At 40.8% G+C, this 26,940-nt stretch overlaps 1 protein-coding gene across 1 annotated transcript in view; it reads right to left on the bottom strand.

The window, feature by feature from the left end:
* Positions 1–26,940, bottom strand: part of SHOC1 (shortage in chiasmata 1) — a 106,957-nt gene that overhangs the window by 31,883 nt on the left and 48,134 nt on the right. Inside the window, exons 6-14 of the mRNA XM_060236532.1 lie at positions 24,521–24,614; positions 21,768–21,906; positions 21,469–21,573; positions 14,886–15,143; positions 14,166–14,567; positions 9,048–9,167; positions 7,561–7,737; positions 6,460–6,567; positions 5,172–5,356 (exon numbers count right to left, since the gene is read on the bottom strand). Coding sequence (XP_060092515.1) covers positions 5,172–5,356; positions 6,460–6,567; positions 7,561–7,737; positions 9,048–9,167; positions 14,166–14,567; positions 14,886–15,143; positions 21,469–21,573; positions 21,768–21,906; positions 24,521–24,614 — 1,588 coding nt within the window. The remainder of the gene's footprint in view (positions 1–5,171; positions 5,357–6,459; positions 6,568–7,560; positions 7,738–9,047; positions 9,168–14,165; positions 14,568–14,885; positions 15,144–21,468; positions 21,574–21,767; positions 21,907–24,520; positions 24,615–26,940) is intronic.

Genomic DNA, 26,940 nt, shown 5'->3' with positions numbered 1-26,940 from the left:
TTTAAAGCTGTAATTCGTGGCAGATTTTTGGCTATTGCCTCTTCGTATAAAAAAGAAAAAGACAAAATTAGATCAGATTTGGTTGCCAACATTACCAAATTGGAAGAGAAATTTAAAAAATTTGGTAGCAAAAAAACTTATTCAAAACTTCTTATAGAAAGGAAAAAATTAGAATCTTTTGACGTCTCCAAGATTCAAAAACAAATGGCTTATATAAAACAAAAATATTGGTTTCGAACTCCTCAATCCCTTAAACTCCTATCATGGAAGGTTAAAAAGAGAATATCCTCAATGGCTATTTCTTCCATTCGTTCTAAATCCGGTACCTTGAAACATTCCACTAAGGATATTGTAGGAGTTTTTAAAAAATACTATTCATCTCTATATTCCTCCCAGCATCCAGCATCAGACCTTATTTCATCTTTTTTAGACACTCACTCAGTTATTAAGCCTGTTTCTCCTGAGGTTAAATCCCTTTTGGACAAACCTTTTACTGCACTTGAAATACAGGAGACTATCAAGTCTATGAAATCCAATAAATCTCCAGGCCGAGATGGCTTTATACCAGAATTTTATAAATTTTTTAATACTTTGTTGGCTCCCATCTTGGCGGACGCCTGTAATCAGTTTGTACAGTCTGGTTCTTTTCCAGTTACTTGGTCACAGGCAAAAATCATTCTTCTTCCAAAGAAAGACAAAGACTTGCTAGACCCTAGTTCATACAGGCCGATATCGCTCCTTAATTGCGATTACAAGATTTTTACAGCAGCCCTGGTGGCTAGGCTTAATACTTTTATAGGGAACTACATTCATCCTGACCAATCGGGCTTTATCCCACACCGTGAGTTAACGGACAATACTAGAATGGTCCTTGATGTTATTCAATACTGCCGGAAATTTAATATTGAGTCTTCCTTTATCTTGTCTATTGATTTTGAAAAAGCCTTTGATTCCGTTGAAGTTCCTTATCTTACAACCTTACTGCAGAAAATGAATTTTGGCCCGAATTTTCTGAAGATAATCCATTCTTTATATAAGTCGCCTTCTGCTATTCTTTCTATTAATAATTTGGATTCTGAAGAATTTAATCTTTTCAGAGGGACGAGGCAAGGTTGCCCCTTGTCTCCTCTGCTTTTTGCAATCGCAATTGAACCTCTTGCTAATGCTATCCGTAATACCAATATTATTGCTGGTATCCCTATTAGAAAGAAACAAATTAAGGTGTCTTTGTTTGCAGATGACCTAGTGCTTTTTGTTACAAAACCTAAGACTTCTTTACCAGCTGTCTTTGATTTATTATCTGTATTTTCTTCTATCTCGGGTCTTCGAGTAAACCCATCTAAAACCATTCTTTATCCCATTACAATTTCAGATGCTCTCCAAGATTCCATCTACTCAAATTATCACTTCAAAAAAATGGATAGATATTGGACATATTTGGGGATCAATATACCTTTAAAATTGGGAGATATTTTTAAAGTCAATCATCATTTATTGATTAAGGACATTCTTACTATGCAAAAGAATAAAAATTCTTCACTCATTCCCTGGAATGAAAAAATTCAGATTATTAAATCTTTTATTTTTCCCAAATTTCTGTTTTTATTTCGAGCCATTCCTATTCTTATTCCTGAGGACTTATTTGTGGGTTGGCGTCGTTCGTTCTTAAGATACATTTGGAACAAGGGCTTATCTAGAATAGGGTATGCAACTCTTATTCGTTCTAAATCCTCAGGTGGTCTGGCTCTTCCGGATCTGCATAAATTTTATGAAGCTGCCATTTTAGGAGGCCTTGTCAGATACCATGATGCTGATTTAAATTCAGGCTGGAAGGTCCTAGAAGATACCTATCTAAATAACAAATCGTTTCAATCTACATTATGGGAATTTCCAAAGAAGAGACCTCCTAATATCTCCTCCAACCTTTTCCTTAAAGCCATTTTTCAGATTTGGGACAAACGCCGCCTCTTTTTAGCCCCTCCTATGTCTCCACTATCTCATTTTATGGATGTTTCTTGGTTTCAACCGGGGTTTTTTTACAAGTCTTTTCCAATTTGGAAAAAATATAATCTTTATAGGTTTGTGGATATTTTGTCCAATGGAAAAGTGCTCGACAAAAAATCTTTAGAAGAGAAAACTGGTGGGACAAAAATCCCATGGTTTGAATACTTGCAAATTAACAACTTGGTGACATCACTCTCAAAGAAATACAATTTCAATCGACCTCTTACTTTCTTTGAATCCTTGCTACAATCTCCTTTTTTAAAGCGGAAGGGACTGATTTCATTTATCTATAAGGGTTTGCTAGACATTGATGCTGTTGATTTGTTATCCTATCAAGAAATTTGGCAAAGGAATAGTTCAATTAATTTTCAGGAGGATGTTTGGCAACAAATCTGGTCATCTCCTTCGTTTGTTTCAAAATCATTGAATATACAATTACAAACTCAAAAAATTTTGTTCCGGTGGTATTTAACACCTCAGAGATTAAGCCATATGGCGATAAATCAATCCTCCAAATGTTGGAAAAATTGTGGAGAGGTGGGCACATTTATACACTGCTGGTGGTCTTGCTCGAGGGTGCAGTCGTTTTGGGCAGTAATTGTGGCAAAAATCAAGGATATCACGGGCTATAGTTTACCCTTAAGATTGGAACTCATTTTGCTTGACTGTTGGAAAGGTATTTCTATTACTTCTCTCAATAAATCCCTGATATCCCTTTTACTAGCTGCTGCTAAAATGGTGTTAGCCCAATTTTGGAAATCTCCCAATATTCCTCCAGTTAAAGCCTGGTATGCTAAAATCTGGGAGGTCTATGCTATGGACAAGATAGCAGATAGTTTATGCAATATAAATAATTCAGAAGGTAACGATTCTCTGATGTACAAGTGGCTTCCATTTCTTAAATTTTCTTTTAGTCCTGTAGATCAGATGCGTACATGTATTCCTGGTAGATATTATGACATTATTAATTTGATGTAATTAACATATGGACAGAGTACTTATTTTTTAATTCAGCTGCCAAGTATGTATGTGTGAATGTATGTATGTGTTGTTTTGTTTGTATTTTGTGTATATATATATATTCTGTTTTCTGCTGGTATGCTATGCTTATACACAAAGAATGATTGCAGATACAGTCATTGATTGCTTTATTTGTATGTTTACTAAATTCAATAAAAAAGTTTTTGGACATTAAAAAAAAAAAAAAAAAAAAAAAAAGAACTAAAGAGGTGGTTGAGGGAAAGATGTGGGTCTAGAAGTCTGAAGGGCCGGGAGAAGAGACACCAGTCGACTTAAGGGACTTGGCACATTATACCCAAGAGGCCAACCCAGAATAGTGTTGGAGAGTGAAAGCTGTATGATCTGTGAAACCTGAGAGACCTAAGTGAACTTGATATTATAAAGCCTGAACTACGAAGAAACTGTTAACTGCTTGAGATACAATATAGCCCATGTATATATTTCCCATTCCCCAGTTGAAGACGGTGTGTGTATGTTAATAAATTTCGGTGGTTTACTTTAAAGTTCTCTGGTGCCAGTATATTGGGAAAGCTATCAAAGCTGCTGTGGTCCCCTACCTACAAACTGAAAGCAAAACAAAAACCCCCGAAGAGACTAGTAGTGAGAAATCCATATTACACCAACCCCTTGAGTTCCCTAGTCGTGAGGTAAAAATTCAAAAGGAAGAACTGAGGTGGAAGAGGGGCTGGGGTAGCCATAAGCCGCATATAGAAGCAATCCAGTGAGACCGTGAGGCACGCTGTTATAGGGGCCCAAAGTGTCAATATTTTGTGTGGCCACCATTATTTTCCAGCACTGCCTTAACCCTCTTGGGCATAGAGTTCACCAGAGCTTCACAGGTTGCCACTGGAGTCCTCTTTCACTCCTCCATGACGACATCACGTAGCTGGTGGAAGAAGGAAACATCCTTCTGTTTCAGGATGCCCCACAGATGCTCAATAGAGCTTAGGTCTGGAGACATGCTTGGCCAGTCCATCACCTTTACCCTCAGCATTTTTAGCAAGGCAGTGGTCGTTTTGGAGGTGTGTTTGGGGTCGTTATCATGTTAGAATACTGCCCTGCGGCCCAGTCTCCGAAGGGAGGGGATAATGCTCTGCTTCAGTATGTCACAGTACATGTTGGCATTCATGGTTCCCTCAATGAACTGTAGCTCCCAATGCCGGCAGCACTCATGCAGCCCCAGACCATGACATTCCCACCACCATGCTTGACTGTAGGCAAGACACGCTTGTCTTTGTACTCCTCACCTGGTTGCCGCCACACACGGTTGACACCATCTGAACCAAATAAATCTTGGTCTCATTGGACCACAGGACATGGTTCCAGAAATCCATGTCCTTAGTCTGCTTGTCTGCAGCAACCTGTTATATATCAGATTTATATCCCACCCCTGACGGGCTCAGGGTGGCTCAGGTTGTTACCACTTTCTAACACTTTGCAAGATCTGGCTGTGCAAGAGCTGGGTGAAACTAAAGAAAGGGGGAAACCATAGATAACGGCCTTGTGAGGAGTCTGCATCCTGGCAATGACTAGCTTATCCTGGCTGGCCTTGCCTTGCTCCTGTGGTAGCTTGGCTGATGGGTTTAGCAGGATATGATCACCAAATGTTTCCCTCAGCCTTGTAGTAAACTTTGCAGAAAGGTTCCGCTTTTCCTGCGCCCCTAGTGGCTGCAGTCAGAACTGCATTAGGTTTTGTTCTTTTTTTAAATACATTGGGTGAATATAGCATGAGGCCAGCTTCAGGGGTCCGCCTGCTGATTCCCCCCTCCTCCCAAATTTTGTTCCTCCAGTCTCCCTCTCTTGGCAGTAGGGTTGCCAAGTCCTACCTTAGCTTTATTGGGGGATTTTTCTCACGCATGCAAAGCGCACCTTGCACAATGACATCACCTGGAAGTGACACCATCATGCTGGGTGCATCATGCCAGGGTTGCTCTAGGATTCGGGTAAAAACTCTATGGTACACCAGTGCAATGTGCCCAGCATGATTACATCACTTCTGGGTGACGTCATTGCACCAGGCACGTTGAGCAACGATGGAGCTCTTTGGGGATGGGGATCCCTTGGCAGCCCACTCTGTGCCAGCAGGTTGGGGGCTCCCAAACCAGGGGAAACCCTGCCCTCAGCAGGAGCCTTTGTATGTTATTTACCTTATTTTGCTCATTCGTTTTACTCTGCATCCACTTGACCATCTGATGTTGAAGCTCTGTTATCTTGGGATTGGTTTCAAGCTTCTTCTGGCAGGCCAGCTGCACAATAGTCAACAGTCGGCAAAGATTGTCCAGGCTAGAGTCTACAAAGTCCTTATACCTGTCTTTTGCCTTGGACAAATAACCTATTAAAATAGACATTGGCAACCATGAAATAAATGCTTTATAAATTTTCACTAGCTGCATTACCAGGCTGGAAACTTTTCTTTCCTTCTTCACTAATTAACTCACCTATGAATTTATGTTTCCTTTGAGGGCAGAACACTAACAGGGTCATCCTAAACAGGGTTATGCCTTTCTAAGGCCAATGACTTCAATGGATTTAAAAGTATATATCTGTTTAGGATTGCACCAAAAATCTGTATTGGGCACTGAGAGTGATCTAATACATAAGTATATCTCCCCTACCCCATCAACTGTTTTAAATTCCTGGTAGTTGGCAAAAGATTTGCTAATGGGGCTTTTAAATAGTGCATTACTGTTATTAGGGGTCGTTTTGTAGAAAAATAGTTGATGGAGCTCATCCAGGGATTGTCATGCAGCTGCACCTACTATTCAACGGACGAGGTGGGAAGGAGGAGGTGGAACTCTCAGAAAGGTTCAGGAGCTGCGCTCCTGTGAGCTCCCGCTGAATCCGAGGCCTGGCTATTATGCTGAACTTTGGGGTTCAAAATATGTCAAGTTGTTCCCAAGCTTTCTTCTTCTCGACATGAATTTTATGGTGTCAATGTGGATATTTCTGAATTCGGTAATAGCTTTGAGGAATGCATGTTCTGAACAGAGTGACCCTCAAGCATAGTTAGTAGATATTTTGTAAGCACTGTAAAGTACAATTTTTAAAATGTGACTATATTTATAATTGGAAGGGGACTAAATGTATTTCATAGAAAACTTTATTCTCTACCTAGCAGAATGAATGTATAGGATGCCAATACTAAATAAGTCAGTAAAAATGATATACTCTGCCTTTCAATTACTTTCACAGCCACTGTACCTTTCACAGTTATTTGTATGGTAAGCTATAGGATTTCAGAAGAAGAGTAATAAAGAAGAATTAAGCTGCTGTGAGAACACATCTATGCATAATTTAACAATAAAAACTATATGGCAAATATTCAAATATTTTCATGATTTTGTAATGTGTGTCCCCAACCTACAATGATATTTTGAGGTTGCATGCAATAATTAATCAAATAAAAGAAGTAATAAATTTATTTATAAAACTAACCTAATGCTGTATTCAAGCTACATGTTAATAAGAGGTCTCGAACTGTTACCACCAAATGCAGAAGAGCAGCATGTTTGAATAGGGCCATATCCTTCTTATCTGTTGCACCTATCACAAAGAAAAATAATATGCATTCAACAATAAGTACTGGCTGGTAAAACTTCACTCTGCCAAGTGTGAATCCTTCCTCCAGCCTGTGGAAACTTTCTCCAATGGAAGAGCTGTGGATGGACAAAGGCTTCACACTTGGCTGAGTAGAATGGTAGGGCTTGTACCCCAATGAGTATACATATGGACATCATGGGTGATAACAGACAGGCAATTGGGGATGGCTGGGAGGCGTCATTGGGCTGGCTCAAAAAGAACGGTCCCAAAGCCTCCATACGCTCCCCAGCGAAGCACCTGCATCCCGTCTGCCAGGTGGCTGGGTGCCTCCAGACTCGGAGGTGCCTCAGAAGCCGGATGGCTCTTTGTTCCCAATTTTCAAAATTCCCAATTTTCAAAATATGTCTTGCAAGATCTATTTTGAAAATTGAGAATGTTCTGAAGGGGAAGAGTTGGAATCTTGCCTGTGCTCTGATGAAATTGTAAAAAGCTGGTCAAAGCCTTTGATGAAATAGGGAAAACAAAGTACAACCTCGTAGCTGTGTTGGGCTGTGTACATCTCAAGCTGAATCTTCAAGAGACATCGTGGGGTCTCCTCAGGAGCAAGCGGACTGAGGATTCCCTTTAATATACGGAAGGACGGAACTCTGTTCTTATGAGATAGTTTACTCTGAACTTTCAAAGTTCTTCCTTTTTGTTCACTAAGGGTGTTCTATTCATCAGTTTATGGTCTGAAATAAGGTTTTGTGGAAATGTTCCAAAGAACATAAAGAGGTTTATAAGAATAAAAAAAATTGTGTAAAGTGATATAGAGGCTGGTCATCACAGAACCTCAGGGTTTACTCTTGTCACCCAACCAGGGATTGGCAACCCTAGCTGTGTATGAAAAGATGATGCCAAAAATGTGCTACTAAATTTATAATCTGGAACAAAATGTGCATCCCTGACAACATGATAAACAATGCACATTGATTAGAAAGATGAATCTATCCTTACCCATCACACCTTGTTTAAAAGCATCACTGATCACTTTCTCTTGCTGCTTTAAGAAAAATCTGGTGTCATCAAAACTGAGGGTGGTAAACCTCCAATTACGCACACCAAGACTTGTGAGTTCTTTTAAAACGGGGGCTACTGTTGCTTCAAGGATACGATATGCCTGAAATTGGCTTTCTGGGTCCACACAAAGAAGAAGGGAAAAGAGTCAAAAAGTGAAACAAATGATGAGAGAGAGATCAGTTAAATGGCATTCTACTTTCTCTCTGGGAGAAAATCAGCCTATAACTATTTCCAATAAGTAAAAATTAAACATTTTTTAATATCCTACAGCACAAGAATGAGATTGTGCCCCCCCACTTTTAGTGTTCTAGAAAATAAGTTTTCTCAATCAGTGGCTCATTATATATAAACAGTAGGCAGCATCATAGTTATCTTTTTTCAAAAACATACATCCAACTAACATATAAAATTATGTCAGTTTAATTCTATGATCATGCAAAGCTAAACCTTACACGTCCAGCCATAGACAGTTTCGTGCTGTGCAGCAAATTATAGATTTTATTTTATTTGAAGCCTGTTTTTGTCACTGAGACTCAAAGCGGATTATACAGTGTAAATCAATGCAATTTCTAGGCTGAGACAATCCTATACACGGTGATCACATTTGTCCAGGCAGGCACTCACAACTGTTCTTGTCTGAGCCCTCAATACTCGCATATTGGACCATCACATTTTCATAGGCTCCTACTTGCACGGAGTCCAGCAATTTGCTGGTGTACAGACTACCCCAAGAACACAGGGTTCTTCTTCTGTAGTCTTCCATGTAAGTATTACAGCTGAATGCATGGCTATCGAAGGCAGGTCAGGTCAGCACATTAAATAGGCAGGGTAAGCCCATTTCTGAATGCTTTTTCTCATACAGGCCTGTCTGCAGAGAGTTTCATACGTCTTGCTATTTTTTTATAAGACACTTTGGGAAGGACTGCCTGTAAAAACACATTCTGGTTCTACCAGAGATATATAACATATATTTATCACTGGACAGATCTCTCTCTGAACACCATTACTCTTTTCTGGATGATTAATAAAACCTTCACCAACTTCCTAGCAATAGTCTACATAAGCGGTAAGAAGAATTTCTCAAATATGAATACTATATTTTACGCTAGTGTTTTCTGGAATGATATGCTCATAAAATGGGGCTCTCCTGTCTTCTCTAGTCTGTTTTGACTCCCCACAAATTGTTTCTGCCAGCCAGGGGACTCCCCCCAAATGTCGTGGGATGTGATGAAGTGGGCTGCATCTAAAGAAGAATCTGCAGCAATTGGGAATTCCCTCTTGCACAACTGGTCTTCTAACTGTTGAACATCTGATACTTTTCTAAAGACTCCCAGAGTTTTCTGGAATTCATTTTAAACCTCCCTTTCTCTTGTGCCATCCATAAGAGAAATTATAACTATCAATTGGCTTAAAATATTCAGTACCTGATGGCTTAATTTGGATTATTTCATTTTCCTTTGTTTCCTGTTCAAAAATTGTAGTGTTAAGGGAAACATGACTGTCTTGGTTTTCGGATGTAGGGCTCTCCTTCTTAGCATCTGAAACTTAAGAACAAGAAAAATGCAAGTGTCATGGGAGAAGACAAGCAATTCAGTTTCTCATTATAACATTCCGATACACCATTTCAGATTTGACAATGATTTGCACAAAAGACTATTCAAAAATACATACTTTGTGAGAAGTATTGTAGCTATAGTAGGGCTTTTTTGTAGCAGTAACTCCTTTGCATATTAAGCCACACCCCCTGATGCAGCCAATCCTCCAAGAGCTTAAGGCTTCTTAGTACAGGGCCTACTGTAAGCTCCAGAAGGATTGGCTACATCAGGAGTATGTGGCCTAATGTGCAAAGGAGTTCCTGCTACAAAAAAAGCCCTGAATCCAGTTATATCTTTAATTATGTTTTCTAGTAGTAGGTGAGCTGGTTCAATAAGCCTGGCAAGCTACATGATGACTTCAACACTCTGCCTTTGGCCATCCAAGTGGCAAACGGAAGACCAGCAAAATCAGCATGGATGGTGGATACAGTTTTTAAAAGGTACTTTAAATATTCTCCGGACTCCCACTTTACTCCTAACTAAGGTTGCTATCCTCTAGGTAGAGCTTGGAGTACTACTGAATTACAACTGCTCTCCAGACTACAGATATCAGTTTCCATGGAGAAAATGGCAGCTTGAGAGGGCAGACTCTATGGAATCACATCCCTACTAAGCATGCTCCTCTCCCCAGATTGGAATTTGCCAGCTAGAATTGGTAACTCTATTCCTGCCATCAATTTCACACCTCTTCTTTTTCAATGGCACTCCCCTCATTTTCTATATCCAGTATAACATCTGCCATGGGCAAGATTTCATCATTTAATACATTTATTCAACATGGACAATAGGTGCAGTTTTAGCTTCCACTCACTAGATGGTAGTATAGCACCTAAGTACAGATGTTCTTCTGTGGAACGCTTAGAACCAAAATGGTCAGTTTGTATAACTTACCATTGGTTGAGCAGATGTTTAAAAAAATGCAGAACCCCATCACACACAAAGCCTTACAAATATTTTCCTCCAAAAAGTAAAAGCATAAATATTAATCATGCTGTAAACATTTCCCAGCCCCACCCCTTCTGATTTAATTTTACTGTTTCTGTCTGAATTAAGGTAGTGTAACTATTAACCTATGTTGCTGGAAATGTTTATTTAAACACAAGGAAGTCTGCATTTTCATGAGCACCCCGCTCTACAACACATATCTATTGTTTTTTTTGTCAGCAGCGGAGTCAGTATAGCTGAATAACAGGCTATAAGAAAGGATTATTACATCTTGTCTACATGAACAGGAGTCTTAAGTTGGCTCCACAGAACAGGAACAGAGAAGAACTAGAGTGGATCTTGAACTGCAGCAAAGTATTCAGTTTGACCAATTTATTATGGCCCTATAAAAGGAAGAACTAGACTAGGGTTACTACTGCTCTGTGCTATAGGATGACTCTTGACTCCTCGTGACTTCTAATGCCATATTAAGGTATCATACTAGATACATGACTCAACACAATTTCCCATGTTGCCACAATTTCTCATGTTCTTGTCTAGGGAACAAATAGTTGCATCTTGCAGCAATCCCCATAAAGCATACGAAATGTCACAACAATTGCCACACTCCATCTTAAACATTTATAAGCTGGCCACATCATACAAGCAGCCTGTTAGCTTGACTAATAATTGAAGCTGAGATTAGTGGAGACTGCTTCCAATTAAATGTGTTCTGGTGTGGCTGTTAACTTCGTCCTGAAGCTAAAACACAATGGTTAATAATATCCAAAGTCCTACAATACGGAAGAGGTGAAAGCAGATATTTCTGGCTTTCACTGATCATAGTGATGCAGATGGGAATGTAAATCTGCACTTGCTATCTAGGACAGAGTGAGCTCTGCCTGGAGGCAAAATGAAACAGGATGCTTTTGACTGCAGATTCTGAACACCAGTCAAAGGACAGCAAGTTGAAGATCATGTATTTAAATATTATGGGTCTGATCTAGTTCCTCCTTATGTTTGCCCTTCGGCATGACCAGCCTTCCCTAAAGAGAGGGCTGTGGCTTGGTGGTGGAGCACATGTCTTGAAAGACAAATGAACCCAGATTTAGCCCTTGGCATAATCAAATTAAAGCAGGTGCTGGGGAAGACCTTTTTTTCTATCTCAGACCCTATTCATAGCAGGGATCAATGGTAGGGAGCTTCTGAAGGCTCAGTTAGACAATAAGTGTGGCACCAGGGCTTTTTTTTTGTAGCAGGAACTCCGTTATTTATTTGCCCCCTGATGTAGCCAATCCTCCAAGAGCTTACAGAGCTGTTATTACAGGGTCTACTGCAGGCTCCTGGAGGATTGGCTACATCAAGGGGTGTGGCCTAATATGCAAGGGAGTTCCTGCTACTAAAAAAAAGGCTGTGTGTAGCACAATCGAGCTGGGGGGCTCCCAAAATGACTTGTGCTGTCACACATATTGTCTAGTTAAGCCTTGAGCATGAGGAAGGATGCAGTGGCACTCTGGACTTCATTCACTGGCGGTGAGGGGTGTCACTTGAATATTCCCATTCCACATACCAAAACACTGAGACATTCCTGATTTAGGACATCTATGCTTGGCTATTGTTCATACATTGCTTGACATGTCACAACTTTGTTGGGTGTAGCTGTCGTTGGGTTGGAGACAGTAAGTGTAATCCATAGAACATTAATGGTGCTCATATTTCAAGAAAGGGCCTTACACATTTAAATACAATATTAAGTGACAATTACTTAAATATGAAACAAAGAACTACTTTATGTATTAAATTACAAGATGGAAGGCACTTGACTGTTCACTGCCTTGAAGTTTAAATGCTCAGGACATGAATCACTGTTTGGTGGAATCCTCCCCTCTCCTTCCTTCCCACTTGTCCTGAGTGTGCAATTCCCTTCAACTCATCTTCTTTTGTCAGCCTCCCTCCTATGTACAGAAAGCTATCCACACCTAATGGGACACTTATAGAACAGATTAGATTGCACCCAGAACAAAGAAGGGTATTTAAGTGCAGGAAAGAATGTGCTCTCCTGATTTAGATGATCAGGTATGACAGGTGCACAGCTTTCTCTCTCTGTGTGCATGTGGGTGTGGTTTCTCAGAACAGGTGATATACAAAGCAAAAATCCTACTGCTTGGATCCAGATGACATTTTCTACTTGTAGAATTGAACTTTCCTGCCTTTCCCCTCTCACTACAACCTACTGATCACCATGAAATGATGCTCCTGCGGGCAAAAGAGGACACTGAGGAATGACTTGGTGGTGGTCTGCAGTGGGAAAGGGGAGTTGATGGAAACTGCTATTTTTCTGTCCTAATCCATGAAGGTTGTACATGAGCTTCCTCTATGATAACAGGTTACAATCTGAACTGTTTCCAAGTGGAGATTTTCTCCAGCACAGAATGCAAGAAGCCATCATATCATGTTCATTCTGCGGAAGACTTGTAGAGTTCCTTAGGCTTTCCCTTTTGCACCTAGTTTCCCCTTGATCTCCAGAACACTGCGGGGGCTTTCACACTCCATTGAATCCAAGCCTTGGACTCAATAGAGGCTGGGGGTAAATAGCTCATAACAGACAGTACCTACCCCTTCTTACAGATGTATGTACACTGTTCAGATTCATCCTACATCACTGATCTATTAACAGGGAGAAGTGGTCTACATCCATTCTGACTGGATCTTTTGGCTGGATTTAGTTTTCATCCATGCTAGGCAATATAACACTCATAAATCCTGAGTCACTTGTCCTTAATTTATCTCTCTTTGTTCTACTCCTCTCTCTCTCCCTCCCCTGCCATGTGCCCTTCTGCTACTAGTTGCTTTGAATATATATATCTGCCTACGTTATACTATATGCACTTGATTAAGTGGGCTCTGGCTCCCAAAAGCTTATGTCACAATAAATTTATTCATTTTAAAGGTACCACAAGATCCTTAGTCTGCTGCAGCAAAAACAACAAACACATATCTCCCTTTGGAATTATCCTGACAATAGCTTGGTAAAGCTGCAGTACTTGGTAAAGCTGCAGTCCTAAACTCTGCTCACGACCTGAGTTCGATCCCAGCAGAAGCTGGAATCAGGTAGCTGGCTCAAAGTTGACTCAGCCTTCCATCCTGAGGTCAGTAAAATGAGTACCCAGCTTGCTGGGGGGGAAAGTGAAGATGACTGGGGAAGGCAATGGCAAACCACCCCGTAAAAAAAGTCTGCCACGAAACCGTCGTGATGCAACGTCACCCCAGAGTCGGAAACGACTGGGGCTTGCACAGATAACTACCTTTACCTTTAGAACTGGAAAATAGAGTGAATGTCATTCAATTCTAAAGAACCACCTTCTCCCAACTGAATCTGCCCATCAGCTGAGATCTTCAGCTGAGGCAAATTTCCATGAAATAGACCGGTTATTACTGAAGGTGTGACCTTTTCTATGGTGATGACCAGAATCTGGATCTCTCTTACTAGAATGTTTATCTAGTGCCATCCTTGTTACCATTAGTCAAAATATCTCAGGGCTTTAAATATTTAAGCTCCTTTTACCTAATTCTGCAGCTAGTTTTTATTATGTTGTTATTATGTTTCATTATGTTCTGTTTCACTGTTTTTTATTTTTATATTTTTGTCTTGTAAACTGCTGTGAAAATTTTATGTTGCAGAGCAGGGGTCCCCAACCCCTGATCTGTGGCCTGTTAGCAACTGGGCTGTGAAGTGAGGCAGAGACCTTCACCTACTCCTTGCTTAAAGACCCCCATGGGAGGGTAAGGATGGGCTTGGGGGTAGCCTGGGGCAGCAAAAACCCCAGCACCCCCACCAGTCTGTGGAAATTGTCTTCCACAAAACCGGTCCCTGGTGCCAAAAAGGTTGGGGGCCACTGCTGCAGAGCACTGTATAAATCACATAAACAAAATAAGCAGTTCATATCTCTTTATGGAGCTGTGTTTGCTTCTCAATCTACAAAGAATATTGAAAGCCTTGTAAATATGATACTCTCAAACTACCTTCATCTTGAGTATCTGCCACGTTTTTAGTTTCTTCACTTTGGGGTTTCAGATGTTTAGATCTCAGCATAATAAAGCTGTTCAGAAGGTCCAAATCATCGTCACGTTTTCTAGGCAGTTCAAATGGTGCAGTCTGTTTGTCTCCCGATGCTCTGTTTGGTTCAATAGGTGCTGCTTGCCAATTCATTGTTTGCCCTGGGCCCCTTTTTTTCTCATTTTGGTTTTCAAAATGCACCCACTTGTTTGTTTCACTCTGTGTGCTGTCTTCCCCAGCATTATTTTCAGGAGACACATTTTCATTATATACAGGAGACCAACAAGGACCCTTTGTTTCACTGGAGTCAGGAGCACCAGCAGACTCTGCTGTATGGTTAGCAATGAACTTTTCCTTTTTAAACCATTCTGGAAATAAATAATGATGATAATTCATTCTCTGCTTTACATATGGAGCTCTGTGGCTCTGCAGATTATATAAGTGTTATTTTTTTTTAAAAAATAAGCTGTTAATGAATATTTTGAAGCACACTGAAATAATGCCTAAATGCAATGGGTCTCCATAGTCACTGAAGATATGATACGAAGAAATGGGTATAATTAGGGGAAATAGTCTAATTAAAAAAAAAAAAAAACATGTCTGCAATAGAACAAGTTCCCAGGGGTGCATAGAAATTTTTTCTTTTAAGGTATAGATGAAAAGATTAAGAAATCATCAGTACTGACCCTCTGACTGAAAGGCAGTAATTTTGGGTAATGTTTCTACCTTAGTAGAACTTTTTTTACTCCCTAGTTCTGGACTCAGTTTTTCTAAAACACATGATACTGCCAGACTTGCTCTTAAATTAATCCATCCATCTTCCTCCAGTGAACTGAACACTGAAGTGTCTTCCTGTATAGACAACATTTGTTTCAGTTCTGTAGCTGGAAGATGTTGACATGTAGGTACAAACATCTGAGGTTCTAAGAAAAAAGAGACCAACACATAAAATTATGAATGGAAAAATTATCTGTGGAAAGAATCTCATTTGAAAATAAAGCCTCAATCTCATATACTGCTTGGATTGTGCATACATAGTGTATATTATATCTAGTGTATACTGTAATCTGTAATATATAATGTACAGTAATGTATAGTGTACAGTGATGTAGTGTATAATTTATCTCCACAGATCTGGGGAGCTAAGTTGGGTTGGCCTTCGATAGTATTTGGATGGGAGACCGCTGAGGAATACCAGGGTTCCTACGAAGAAGAAGAAGACTGTAGATTTATACCCCATCCTCCTCAGAGCAGCTTACAATCTCCTTCATCTTCTTCTCCCACAACAGACAGACCTCTCACAGCAGGTGCCCTTTCAAGGACAACTCTTGCAAGAGCTATGACTGACCCAAGGCCATTCCAGCTACTGCAAGTGGAGGAGTGGGGAATCCAACCCGGTTCTCCCAGATAAAAGTCTGCACACATAAGCACTACACCAAACAGAGGCAGTACTGTGTGACTGAGCAAAGTTTATGTATATAATTATTGAAATAATTAGACTAGAGGAAGGATTCCGACTCAAACCAAAAAGAATGGTGGGTATCTTTGCTCCAACTTAAGTGGCTGTTCAATTGGAAGCTTGCGGAGGTCCCTTTGGATTGGAGGAAGAGCCACCCCATTATGGCACACCTCGGATGATGGTGGGAGCCACCCCATTATGCACACATTCCTTGCAAAAGTATATCTCTGATTTTATACCAACCCATTCAAAAATATCCTAGAAATAACAGTATTCTTGCTTTTTTACTGTTTTTTAAAAATAAAAGATAAAATTTAAATTAAATTAAATTTAAAATTAAATAAAGAACTATCTACATTCTCAAAACTTACCTCCATCCAGAGATATAAAACAGTTTGCATACAGAGGTCTATTACAGATAACACATTTTATGAAATTAAAGATTAGGGGGGAAAATCTTTGCAGCAGGCAAATATTCAACCATAAGAGACCACAAACAGTATTCTCTTTAATACAGCGCTATGCCCATTTCCGTAGTATATTTATTGTAATATTACAATGGAACATTCTGCTCCCCACTCCCTGATATTTGTGGGTGTTGATTCAGTCTTATGAGATAGACTACTTGTTTCCTAGTGTTGTTTGTTAACTGTTCCTTCTTGTTAATAAATGGTTGTTGTTTTAAACACACCTGTCTCTGCTGCATAAGCATTAGAGCAAGAACCTGATGGAGGACTTAGTCCTGATTTGCAAGCAAAAGAGAACATCACAGTTCCAGTGCTAGGAACTAAGGACTCCTGAAATCCTCCCCTCTTCATACTTGGCACAAGCACGGCCGGTGCTAGGGGTTCTGATGCCCCAGGCAAGGCCTCGCCCACCCCCAACTTCCAGCCCCGCTGCCCACGCTGTGTGCCCTTCCTTCCTCCAACCAGCACGCTCAGCCAGGGGTTTGCTACTCACCCCAGTGTGCACTGGGGGTGGGGTGGGCTGGAGGTGGTGAGGGCTAACGCAGCAGTGCAGGGCCTGAGCTGAGGGCGCCCCACCCTCCGTTGGCTCGCTGGGAGGGGAAGCACTGCTGCCGCTACAATGCTGCCCCCATTGGAAAGGGCCTTGATGGTGAGAAGCTCCTCCATCCGGAAGCCCAGGTAGGAAGAGGCGGAGCAAAGATGGGGAGGAGTCTCGGCCAGGCAGATGCAGTGAGCGGTGAGGCCAGGCAGATGTGCTGCTTCCTTCCCACTGCACCACCTCTTGCCACCAGCCCTTGCATTTATGTGCAGGACAGGAGGCCATGTGTAGGGAGAAGGGGCACTTGGTGCCCCTGTAGGTCAGGTGGTGCCCTAGGCGACCACCTACTTGGCCTACTTGCTAGCGCCAGGCCTGGGCACAAGCAAAACAAAATCAGGCAATGGCAATCCACCTCCAAGGGTCTCTTGCCTTGAAAACTCTGTGGGGTCAGCTGTGACTTGACACCGCTTTCCACCTCCATCACCACTAGGATATATTTTTATTAGCTGTAGGTATTTCTGGTTGATTATCTGGGAAATATATATCTGTTCTGTATGTCCTTTGCAATGTTCTAAAGTTCCAGTCATTATAGGGTTAACACTGTACCTGATTCCCTATTGTCTCCATGACTTAGGAAGAAGATACTGACTGCTGTCAATCAAGGTCTAGAAGCGGGAAAACCTGTTTTGTCTGTTTGGTCAGTTAGTCAGGTGACTTCCTTTGTTCAGGCAGAGAGGTCAAGTAGAAGGAGGAAGTAGTCTCCATTAAGCACACAGTCTTCTAATGTAAGCATGTAGTTCTATAGTGTTTGCTATTTTCACCTCCCAGTACCCTTTCCCTGTAGTAATAAATATGTTTTTGCTTTTTCATGTTAAATGCCTCTCAATGATTATTTGATCCAGTGATCCATTCCACTAAAGAAATAGATTTAAATAGAGATAAAGAAATAGATTTTCAAACAGAATTCCCTAACAGATTAAATGTCCTTCACTTTCCCTTTTTAAACATTAAATTGCTTATTTTTTGTACCTAGAATTTGTGCACAAAACCATTTAATGGGGTGGACACTGTGGTTATCCTACTGAGTCACTGAGCAAAGTTTATGTAAATATTTATTTAAATAATTAGACTGGAGGAAGGATTCAGCCTCTTATGCCCGTACAAAGGTTGCACTTGAACACAGGTGCTGTGACACTGTGAGGTAACCAGGTACAGTACCACTAACCAGGCACACCAATACTCAGTTATACTAAAACTTAAACCCAATCTTTTAGGGCCTCTTCCTTTATTAATTTGCTTCATAACAACTTAGTGGAGTAGATTGTCTAGAAAAAAAAATCCAGGGACATATGCGTACCAGAGTGGGGCTCCTCCGGACAGTCCGGGAAGAGAGAGTGCCTATTCTCCCCAGGCAGGGAAGAGACAGAAGGAAGGGGCTGCATTAAGTCACTTCTCCAAACAACTGATAATGGTTGCTTCCAGGAGTTGGATGAGGAGCATGAAATTGCACACATGTCATAGCAGCAGCAGGAATGGTATCCACACACCCAGTTCCCATGATTCTTGCTCTGCTGTCACCTCACCTCCCCACTTCTCCTTCTTGCACCTGTGCATTCCTTAAATGACATTTCCATTTCCCCCGTTCCCTAGCTGCAGCACTGCAGCATGGCTTGGTAAAGATACAAAGCACTTTAAAGAACTGAGGAGGGGCGGGGGGGGGGGGGGGAGAAATGCAGAACTTAACTGAACTATTTTGAAGGCAGTACTAAGGTTCTCCCCCCCCCCCCGTGTGGAAGCATTCAGATGCTCCACCAGCAGCCACCCTGCAGTTTCTCCTTTACTTGGGAGAAAATTAGGTTTCTGTTTTCTCTGGAGTAAAGGGGAGAAATGGGAGCAGATGAGTTGGGCTCACATTGGGCATTATGTCATCTGGACATGCCCCTCTGCCACAAGGGTTGCCTTTTGTCCATGTGAGAAAATCTCCTGTGTAAGGTTGGCGCCTGGAGATACTCTGCTATTACAACTGATCTCCAGCCAACCTAGATCAGTTTCCCTGGAGAAAATGGCTGCTTTGGAGGGTGGACTCTATAGCGTTATACCCTGCTGACACCCTCGTCCCAACCCTGTCCTCCCCTGGCTCACCCCCCAAATCTCGAGGTGTTTCCCAACCCAGAGCTGGCAGCCCTACTCCTGTGTGGGAGGAGCCAAAAGTATGCTGTGCATGTAGTTCTTGGCACAGAATGTCAGTGTTTTCAGGTCTTAATTTAGACTGAAACCCCATGCCAAGTACAAGCACAGCACACTTTTTTGCAAAGGGGATCCCAATCTAGCAGGGCATGAATTTACAGAGCCATCCCTCTAAGCATGCACATCACAGTCTGTTTTGGAAAAGTTGCTTTAAGAACCAATTTGAGATAGACCTTCAGTTTGTGAATGCGTGCCGACTCCACTTTGAAATGCATCCACACTTTGACTATGCTGGGCGTTTGAGGGACCAGTTGTGTATATTAGGAGTTATATGGAGTTAAAGATGAATCTGAAATTAGATTCTATACTTATTTACCTGCAAGTAAAAATGAACTCAATGGATTTTGGTATTTCTCCGATTGCCACACCAGGCCTTCTAAGTACTGTTTAGTGGATTCTGTAATCAAAATACTATGGAAAAGAGAGGGAGGGAAATAAATAAGTAACAAGAGTTTCTGTGTCCTCTTTCCAGATTCCCTTTATAAAACATATGTAACTGATGACCATTATTATATTATGTTACATCCTAATTATCACCAGGGGAAGCAGAATCTTTGCCATTTTCCTTTCCCTTCCAGTTCTGGGAAAAGAGACTTCCAAGGTCAAGGACCTGCATGGGTCAATAGCTTAAGGGCTGAAGGGCTGCACCAGAGAAAGGGAAGGGGGCAATACTGTCCTGTTGTCAGCCTTCCTCCTCCTCCTCAGTGCTGGTCAGCCCACATGAATACCAATCCTGAAACCTCAGCAATTTACTTTCGCAAGGCTGGGTGGGTTCATAGGAGCAAAGAATAACAAGGTATAGATCTGCATTCCTTTAGCTGACAGTAGTTAGGACACAACCCACTTATATGACATAATGGTAACAGTTGCCATACTTCCCTTTTCATATCATCAAATTTTGGGAGAAACTCATATTTTTATTTTATTTACATTATTTATAGTCCACCTTTCTCTCAGGGAAATATGAACTTGGCTAAATATCCAGGAGATGGATACCATATGGACTGCTGACTCAACCAGCTAATATAAAATAATAACCATGGTTTCCATACATACTCAGAAAGTTTTGATTTCTGCTTCCACACCACATGCTGTGGACATCTCTAAATAACAACTTGTGGTGGAATCTGGATTAGCTTTGGTAGGATCTTTGTTGAGATTTGATTTGGGGACTTCTATTGAATGTTAATGTTGTGTATGCGAACTTCATGTTTAGAGGTAGTTCCTGCCTGGCTCACTGGATCTTTAGGACTGAGCTTGGGGACTGGGAACAATGGGAAGCAGGATCCAAGTCTCTGCTTCCCCAGACCAATCACCAGCCCCCTGCTGGTTCAAATGACCCAATGGCATCTCAGTGCGGGAACTTGGCTGTGTATATATTTGGCCCCCTTGGCCCAGTTTAGTAGTCTTAGTCTAACCGTTACCATGCTGTAACTGAATAAAGAGCTTTGATCACTGCAACCTCACCTCTTCATGTATTGAGCTCACTATTTAACAGTTAACATTTTGCTGCCCCTTGCAGTTGTACTGCCAAATCAGAGCACCATTCCCCAAGCGAAGTTCTTATTTCTTATTTCTAATAAGAAATGTTTCTAATATGTTTCTATCCCATCTTTCCACTCAGTTTTGCATCCACAAGGCAGCAAGCTGCGATTATAAGAACATTTCCCTGGGAGTAAAATATGGCTTACTTCTGAGCAGGCATGCTTAAGATCCTCCAAACTACTAACAACCATAAAGTTTCACACAATATCACATTAAAAATATCAAAATTAAACATAGTTCAGAAATATGCACGATCCTGCATAAATTTACTTTCCCAAACCCTAATAAAGCAGGAAAGCCTTTACCTGCATTGTTGCAGAATATGTTCAGGTTTAAAATTTCTAAGACTTACATCTCTGTGTACAGATTTAGGTGGGTAGCTGTGTTGGTCTGAAGCAGCAGAACAAAGTTTCTAAAACTTTGTTGATCTTAAAGGTGCCAGTTGACTAAAACTTGTTCTATCTTTGTGCAGAGTTTGATTGGCACCTTCCAAAATACTATGAAAATACTGGCTATATACAAGAATGGATGCTTTATTGAATGGCTTTTCGTTTTTTAATCCAATAAATAAAATATTGACATGCATACTTTCAAACTAATTGTATTAAATGTCAGGCTTTCCCTTACCTTTTACTAAAAGGGGAAACTGGTTCTGACTGTAGCTCTGCATGCAGTGAATTCATATGCATTTTCTCTGATCTGCAAGGAGGAGTCAGTGGGACCTCCAGCTCCCCAGGATAGAATGAAATGTCATTTGCTAGGAATTAGAGAGAGAGAGAGAGAGAGAGAGGATAACAAAAGCATCAAACTTGGAATTGCTAAGAATCAATTATACAGAAATGCCCACAAAGATACTTTGGTCCACAGATACTTCAACACAAAGAGAGCAGACCATATAGAGAGCACTGGAAGACCAGAACTAATTTTTTTTTTGAAAAGTTATGTTCCTAAACATTCTCCAAAATATCTTGTTTTAAGCGCTGTGTCAGATTGTTCTGTGTAGCAGGTCCTACCTGGCTTGCTACATTCCTGTACACTTCTGTTTTGACTGGCACAAACTTCTTCTGTGAAGCAATATTTTGAAATTTCCATATCAGATGCAACGTTGACTTTAAGATCTGAAAAAGACATTGCCATTAAACTCAAAACGTGCCCTTATTTAAAAAAAAATCCCTGACGTAGAATATACTGAATACTTTGTTTGTTATGCATTAATCATAAATAAATGACCAGCAATGCAATAATGTAATTACACAATATAAATTAACAGAATAACTAGTTGTACTGACTCTTTCACTGAATGTATTCTTACCTATTTTATAACTTTCATCTGCTACAACTTCTGGAGTTACTTCTAACAAAGATTTCAGTACCAAATATGTGGGAACCTCAGCGTCTAGTCTGAGGTCTGATGTTTTGTAAGATTGGGGTAAACCAATAGGAAGTAGAACCTAGAAAGAAAATAACTTTTTCAAATTTTTCAAAAAAGCTTAAAGTATTTTATATTGAAAGATCTAAGAATTTTTAGCAAATAAATTAGACATGACAGTACAGATCAAAAGCATATAGAAGAGTTATGCAGTATCCACTATATAAATACTGAAATATTTATATTTATATCTGCAGTATAATCCTAAAAAAAATTTACATAGTTCTAAGTTCAATGAATTTAGGAAGGCATAACTGTGTTAAGGATTGCCCTGTAAGAGCAGAGATCCACATGCCCTCAGATGTATCAGGGGTCATTTTGTGGGAAAAATGGTTCAGGAGCTCAGTAGCATATCTTATTTGCATATTCCTGAGATCTGTGTGCAGCAGGGAGAGAACTCCCCATTCAGTCCATGGCTGGAGGTTCAGGAGCTGTACTCCTGTGAGCTCCTGCTGAATTCAAGCCCTAGATGTAGAACAACAATCTCTTCCACATGCAAGGCTCCAGTGTGTTCAAAAGGCAGAGCTGATCTGCATGTACAAAGGCATGCACACCTGGATCAGTTCCCCTTCTGAAAATAAACTGGGAATTTCTTTTGTGTAAGAACATAAGTGAAGTCATGTTGGATCAGACCAGTGGTCCATCCAGTCCAACACTCTGAGTCACACAGTGACCAAAAACAAGGTGCCATCAGGAGGTCCACCAGTGGGGCCAGAGACTCTGGATAGGATCCCCTGGTTTGACAGGCTTCCCCCTGTTCCCAGCCAAGTGGCCGGCGAGGGGAAGCCCTGTCCCCACAGTCACCATGTACCTCTAGAGCTCCAGCAGGTTTAGAAACCTGCAAACAGGTCTGTTTTTAAAATGTGTGCCTTTACAGTTCAGCAGGAAACAGGAAGTGCATCATGGGGAAGGGTCAACAGCAGTTTTGTCAGAGCACAGACCCTCCGTTTGTTTTGCTTCCATTTTCAGAGCAAGTAAAGTTGTGGAGGAATCAGACCCAGTAAGTGTGTGTGTGTGAGAGAGAGGGAGGGGGCAGGGGATTCCCCAGTTTGGAGGCCGTCCCCCCGCTTTAGAAAACTTTAGAAAGTGGGGTGTGGGGGGGAAAGAAATGTCTACTGGGCATTCTATTATTCCCTAAAGAGAATGATTCCCATAGGGAATAATGGGGAATTGATCTGCAGGTATCTGGGGCTCTGGGGGGGATGTTCTTTGAGGTATAGGCACCGAATTTGCAACATAGCATCTGATGCCTTTCCTCAAAACACCCTCCAAGTTTCAAAAGGATTGGACCCGGGGGGCCAATTCTATGAGCCCCCAAAGAAGGTGCCCCTATCCATTATTTCTAATAGAGGGAAGGCATTGAAAAGGTGTGCAGTCCTTTTCAATGTGATGGCCAGAACTCCCTTTGGAGTTCAATTGTACTTTTTCCAACCTTGCTCATGATTCCACCCCCAACGTCTCCTGGCCCCATCCCCAAAGTATCCTGGCTCCACCCCCAAAGTCCCCAGATATTTCTTGAATTGGACTTGGCAACCCTAACTCTGGAAGCCCTCCCACTGTTGCCCCCTCCCACAAACAACCAAGAATACAGAGCATCTCTGCTCCAGACATAGTGTTCCATCTATTCCTTGTGGCAGCTAGCCACTGATGGATCTCCACTCCACATGTTCATCTAAATCCCCTCTTGAAGCTTTCTATGCTTATAGCTGCCACCACTTCCTGTGGCAGTGAATTCCATATGTTAATTACTCATTGGGTGAAGAAGTACTTCCTTTATCAGTTCTAAACCTACTGCTCATTAATTTCATAGAGTGCCCAGGAGTTCTTGTATTGTGAGAAAGGGAGAAAAGTACTTCTATTTTTACCTTTTCTATCCAATGCAAAATTTTGTAAACCTCTATCATGTCACCCCTCAGTCTTCACTTCTCCAAGCTAAAGAGTCCTACTCTCTTTAATCTTTCTTCATAAGGAAAGTATTTCACCCTCTTAATCATTTTAGTTGCCCTTATGTATGTGAGCTCCATACTCATACTGGATTACCCACATCAAGAACTATCCATAGATAAGGCAATGGCTGTACATAGGGCTTTTTTGGGAGGAAGAGCCCAGTAGGAACTCATTTGTATATTAGGCCACACTCCAACACCACAATTGTTTGCACAGGGCTTTTTCGTAGAAAAAAACAGCAGGAATTCATTTGCATATTAGGCCACACCCCCTGATGCCAAGCCAGCTGGAACTGCATTCTTGTGCTTTCCTACTCAAAAAAAGCCCTGACTGTACAGATACATGTCAAATATGTATTCTTGCAGACCTTACAATAATCTATCAGATAACTGCAGTTTCAGTGAAAAGAGGATGATGAATTTGCACAGATTTTAAAAAAGATTTCTACATGCAAGCCGGGGCCTAAACCCAGCAAAAAACAACCCAAGTATGTCCTTAGGTTTTAGAATCTATGGACTCACTGTTTTCTATAAAACAATTTATGAATGTAAAATTAAACATATTTTTTAGAAAGACTGATTTTAAAAACAGGCATCCATCTTTGATAGTTGGGCAGAAATTTTTAACATGACTGCATAACTAGTCGAAAAGTATATTTGGCAGCTTTCAAGGAAGTCATTCACATTTACCTCTTCATCACTTAGAGCCACTCTGCAAATATCTTCATATGGCTCTTTCCCCTTTGCTTGAGATGTCATTTTCATTTCAAAAGAAAAACACTTGCTTTTTTAAAAAAAACAAATCAAAGCAGCATAAATTAGTTTATATAAGGCATTTTAATCCCACTTTTTGAAGGGCACCCAAAATGGGTTACAACAAAACAAAACAATATACTGCTTATATTATCCAAACATTTCAGACAAGCAAAATACAATTTAAATGGAAAAACAGAAAGAAAAACAAAGAACAAACTAAACTACATATTGGGCTGATATCCCCTCATTTTACTGTTTCATGAGCATCAGAGAGATTTAACAATCACAAATATTCTGTTCTTTTCCTTGGAAAACCAGTTAAGAATACAATAAATCAGAAAAAAGTCATTTTTTGGCAGTTTTATAAAAGCTGGTAGGGTTGCCAACCTCCAGGTGGCACCTGAAGATCTTCTGCTATTATAGTTGATCTCCAGGTGACCAAGATCAGTTCCCCTAGAGAAAATGGCTGCTTTTGAGGGTGGGCTCTATGGCATTCTACCCTGCTGAGGTCCCTCCTCTCCCCAAATCCTTCTCTTCCCAGGCTGTGCCCCCAAAATCACCTGGTATTTTCCAATCCAGAGCTGGCAACCCTACTGGTAAATTATCTGTAGCCAAAACCAAATGAATACAATTAAACTGGATTTGTTCCAATGTTATAATTCATACACCATAATCAGTAGGGCACAAAAAAACTCTTCAGGGGAAATCTGTAAGTAAATTTCATAAACCATAAGTAAAAATGGGGGCATTGTGATGGATTCAGACTGAGCCAAACTAGATATATGACAGCATCCCTGAGTTCATTATGGGGGATACCACTATCATTTTATGGATGCAGTTCCCTGTGTTTACAAATGCTACAGGGGCCCAATCCTGATGATGACCGGCATGTTGAGAGGGGCTACCATCTCTTCTCCATGCCATTTTGAAGAGCCCTACCTCCCAGTGTTTGAACTCTTGAAAGCAGCATGTGGCCAGAAGGGGGGAGGGGAATAGATCCCCATTCCGTCCCCCATTGTGGTCCTGATCATGATGAGGCCCTTGTGCTGTTTGTAAACAGAGGGAATTTCATCCCTAAAATGGTGGAGGCGTCTCCATAGTGGTCTCAGGGACACTATCACATCTAGTTTCCCTTTAAGTTTTCCAGTGGCAGAAAGGAACTTCCCTGTCTCCTTTTCCCACACTGCAGCCCACTGTTTCCACAAAATTTTGTTCCTGAAGGATATGGGACTCTGAGGAATGACATAATGGGGAGGGTCTGAAATAGGAAAGGTAAATTAGTGGAATGTGTCAGTTTATACTGGATCGAACTGAATGAATGGAAAAGAACAAAAGCTAATTTCCCCACAACTATTTACTTCCAAAATTCCAAAGAGTATCTTCATGGTTGTTCACTTTAAATATCTTACATGATCACAGTGAACAATACAAATAATTTTTGTATAATGCTAATCAACATTAAATATTGAAAGTACTTTGGAGGTAGCTCTTGAAGAGAGCAGCAAGGGTGATCAAAAAAAGATACAATTGAATTTGATAAAAAGGGTCTTTTCTTACTGATTTTAATCTCAAGTAAACAGAGGTACCCTCTTGCTGAAAGGAATGTAGATATACACCTAACATATTAATATAATTTTATTGAAGAGTGCTTTTTTTCTGATAATGTGGGAAATCATCTGAATATATTAAACAAATCCCGGTATATATTTGAAGAAATGTAGACAGTTGACTTCTTAAACTGGCCTCACTTAAATTCTCACTAGATGAGAAGAAAATTGATTTCATGTTCCAGTGCACAAAGTTATGAATAAAATTCAGCCTGGAATTAGTCTTTTAATGTGCTGAAAATTCATATTTGCTTTACAACATTTTTTTTTGCATTTCATTCTATTAATTTGTTCAGTGTCAAAAACCAACACTTTGAAAGCTAATTAAAGATATAATTTTTGAATTTGCTTGAGTCAAGTGACATTTAGCCAAATGTACTGGCCTAGGTGACTCCATCTTTGTTTCATGCCGGTGCTTACTTTAGTCCAATTCAAGAAATATCTGGGGACTTTGGGGGTGGAGCCAGGAGACATTAGGGGTGGAGCCAAGATCAAGGCTGTGACAAGCATAATTGAACTCCAAAGGGAGTTCCGGCCATCACATTTAAACGGAGGGCACACCTTTTCAATTCCTTCCTTCCATAGGAAATAATGAAGGATAGAGACACCTTCTTTTGGGGCTCATAGAATTGGACCCCCTGGTCCAATTTTTTTGAAACTTGGGGGGTATTTTGGGGAGAGGCACTAGATGCTATACTGAAAATTTGGTGCTTCTACCCCAAAAAACAGCACCCCCCAGAGCCCCAG

This window comes from Heteronotia binoei, chromosome 4 (assembly GCF_032191835.1).
Source record: "Heteronotia binoei isolate CCM8104 ecotype False Entrance Well chromosome 4, APGP_CSIRO_Hbin_v1, whole genome shotgun sequence".
NCBI lineage: Eukaryota > Metazoa > Chordata > Lepidosauria > Squamata > Gekkonidae > Heteronotia > Heteronotia binoei.
This window is presented reverse-complemented; position numbering and strand designations above follow the sequence as displayed.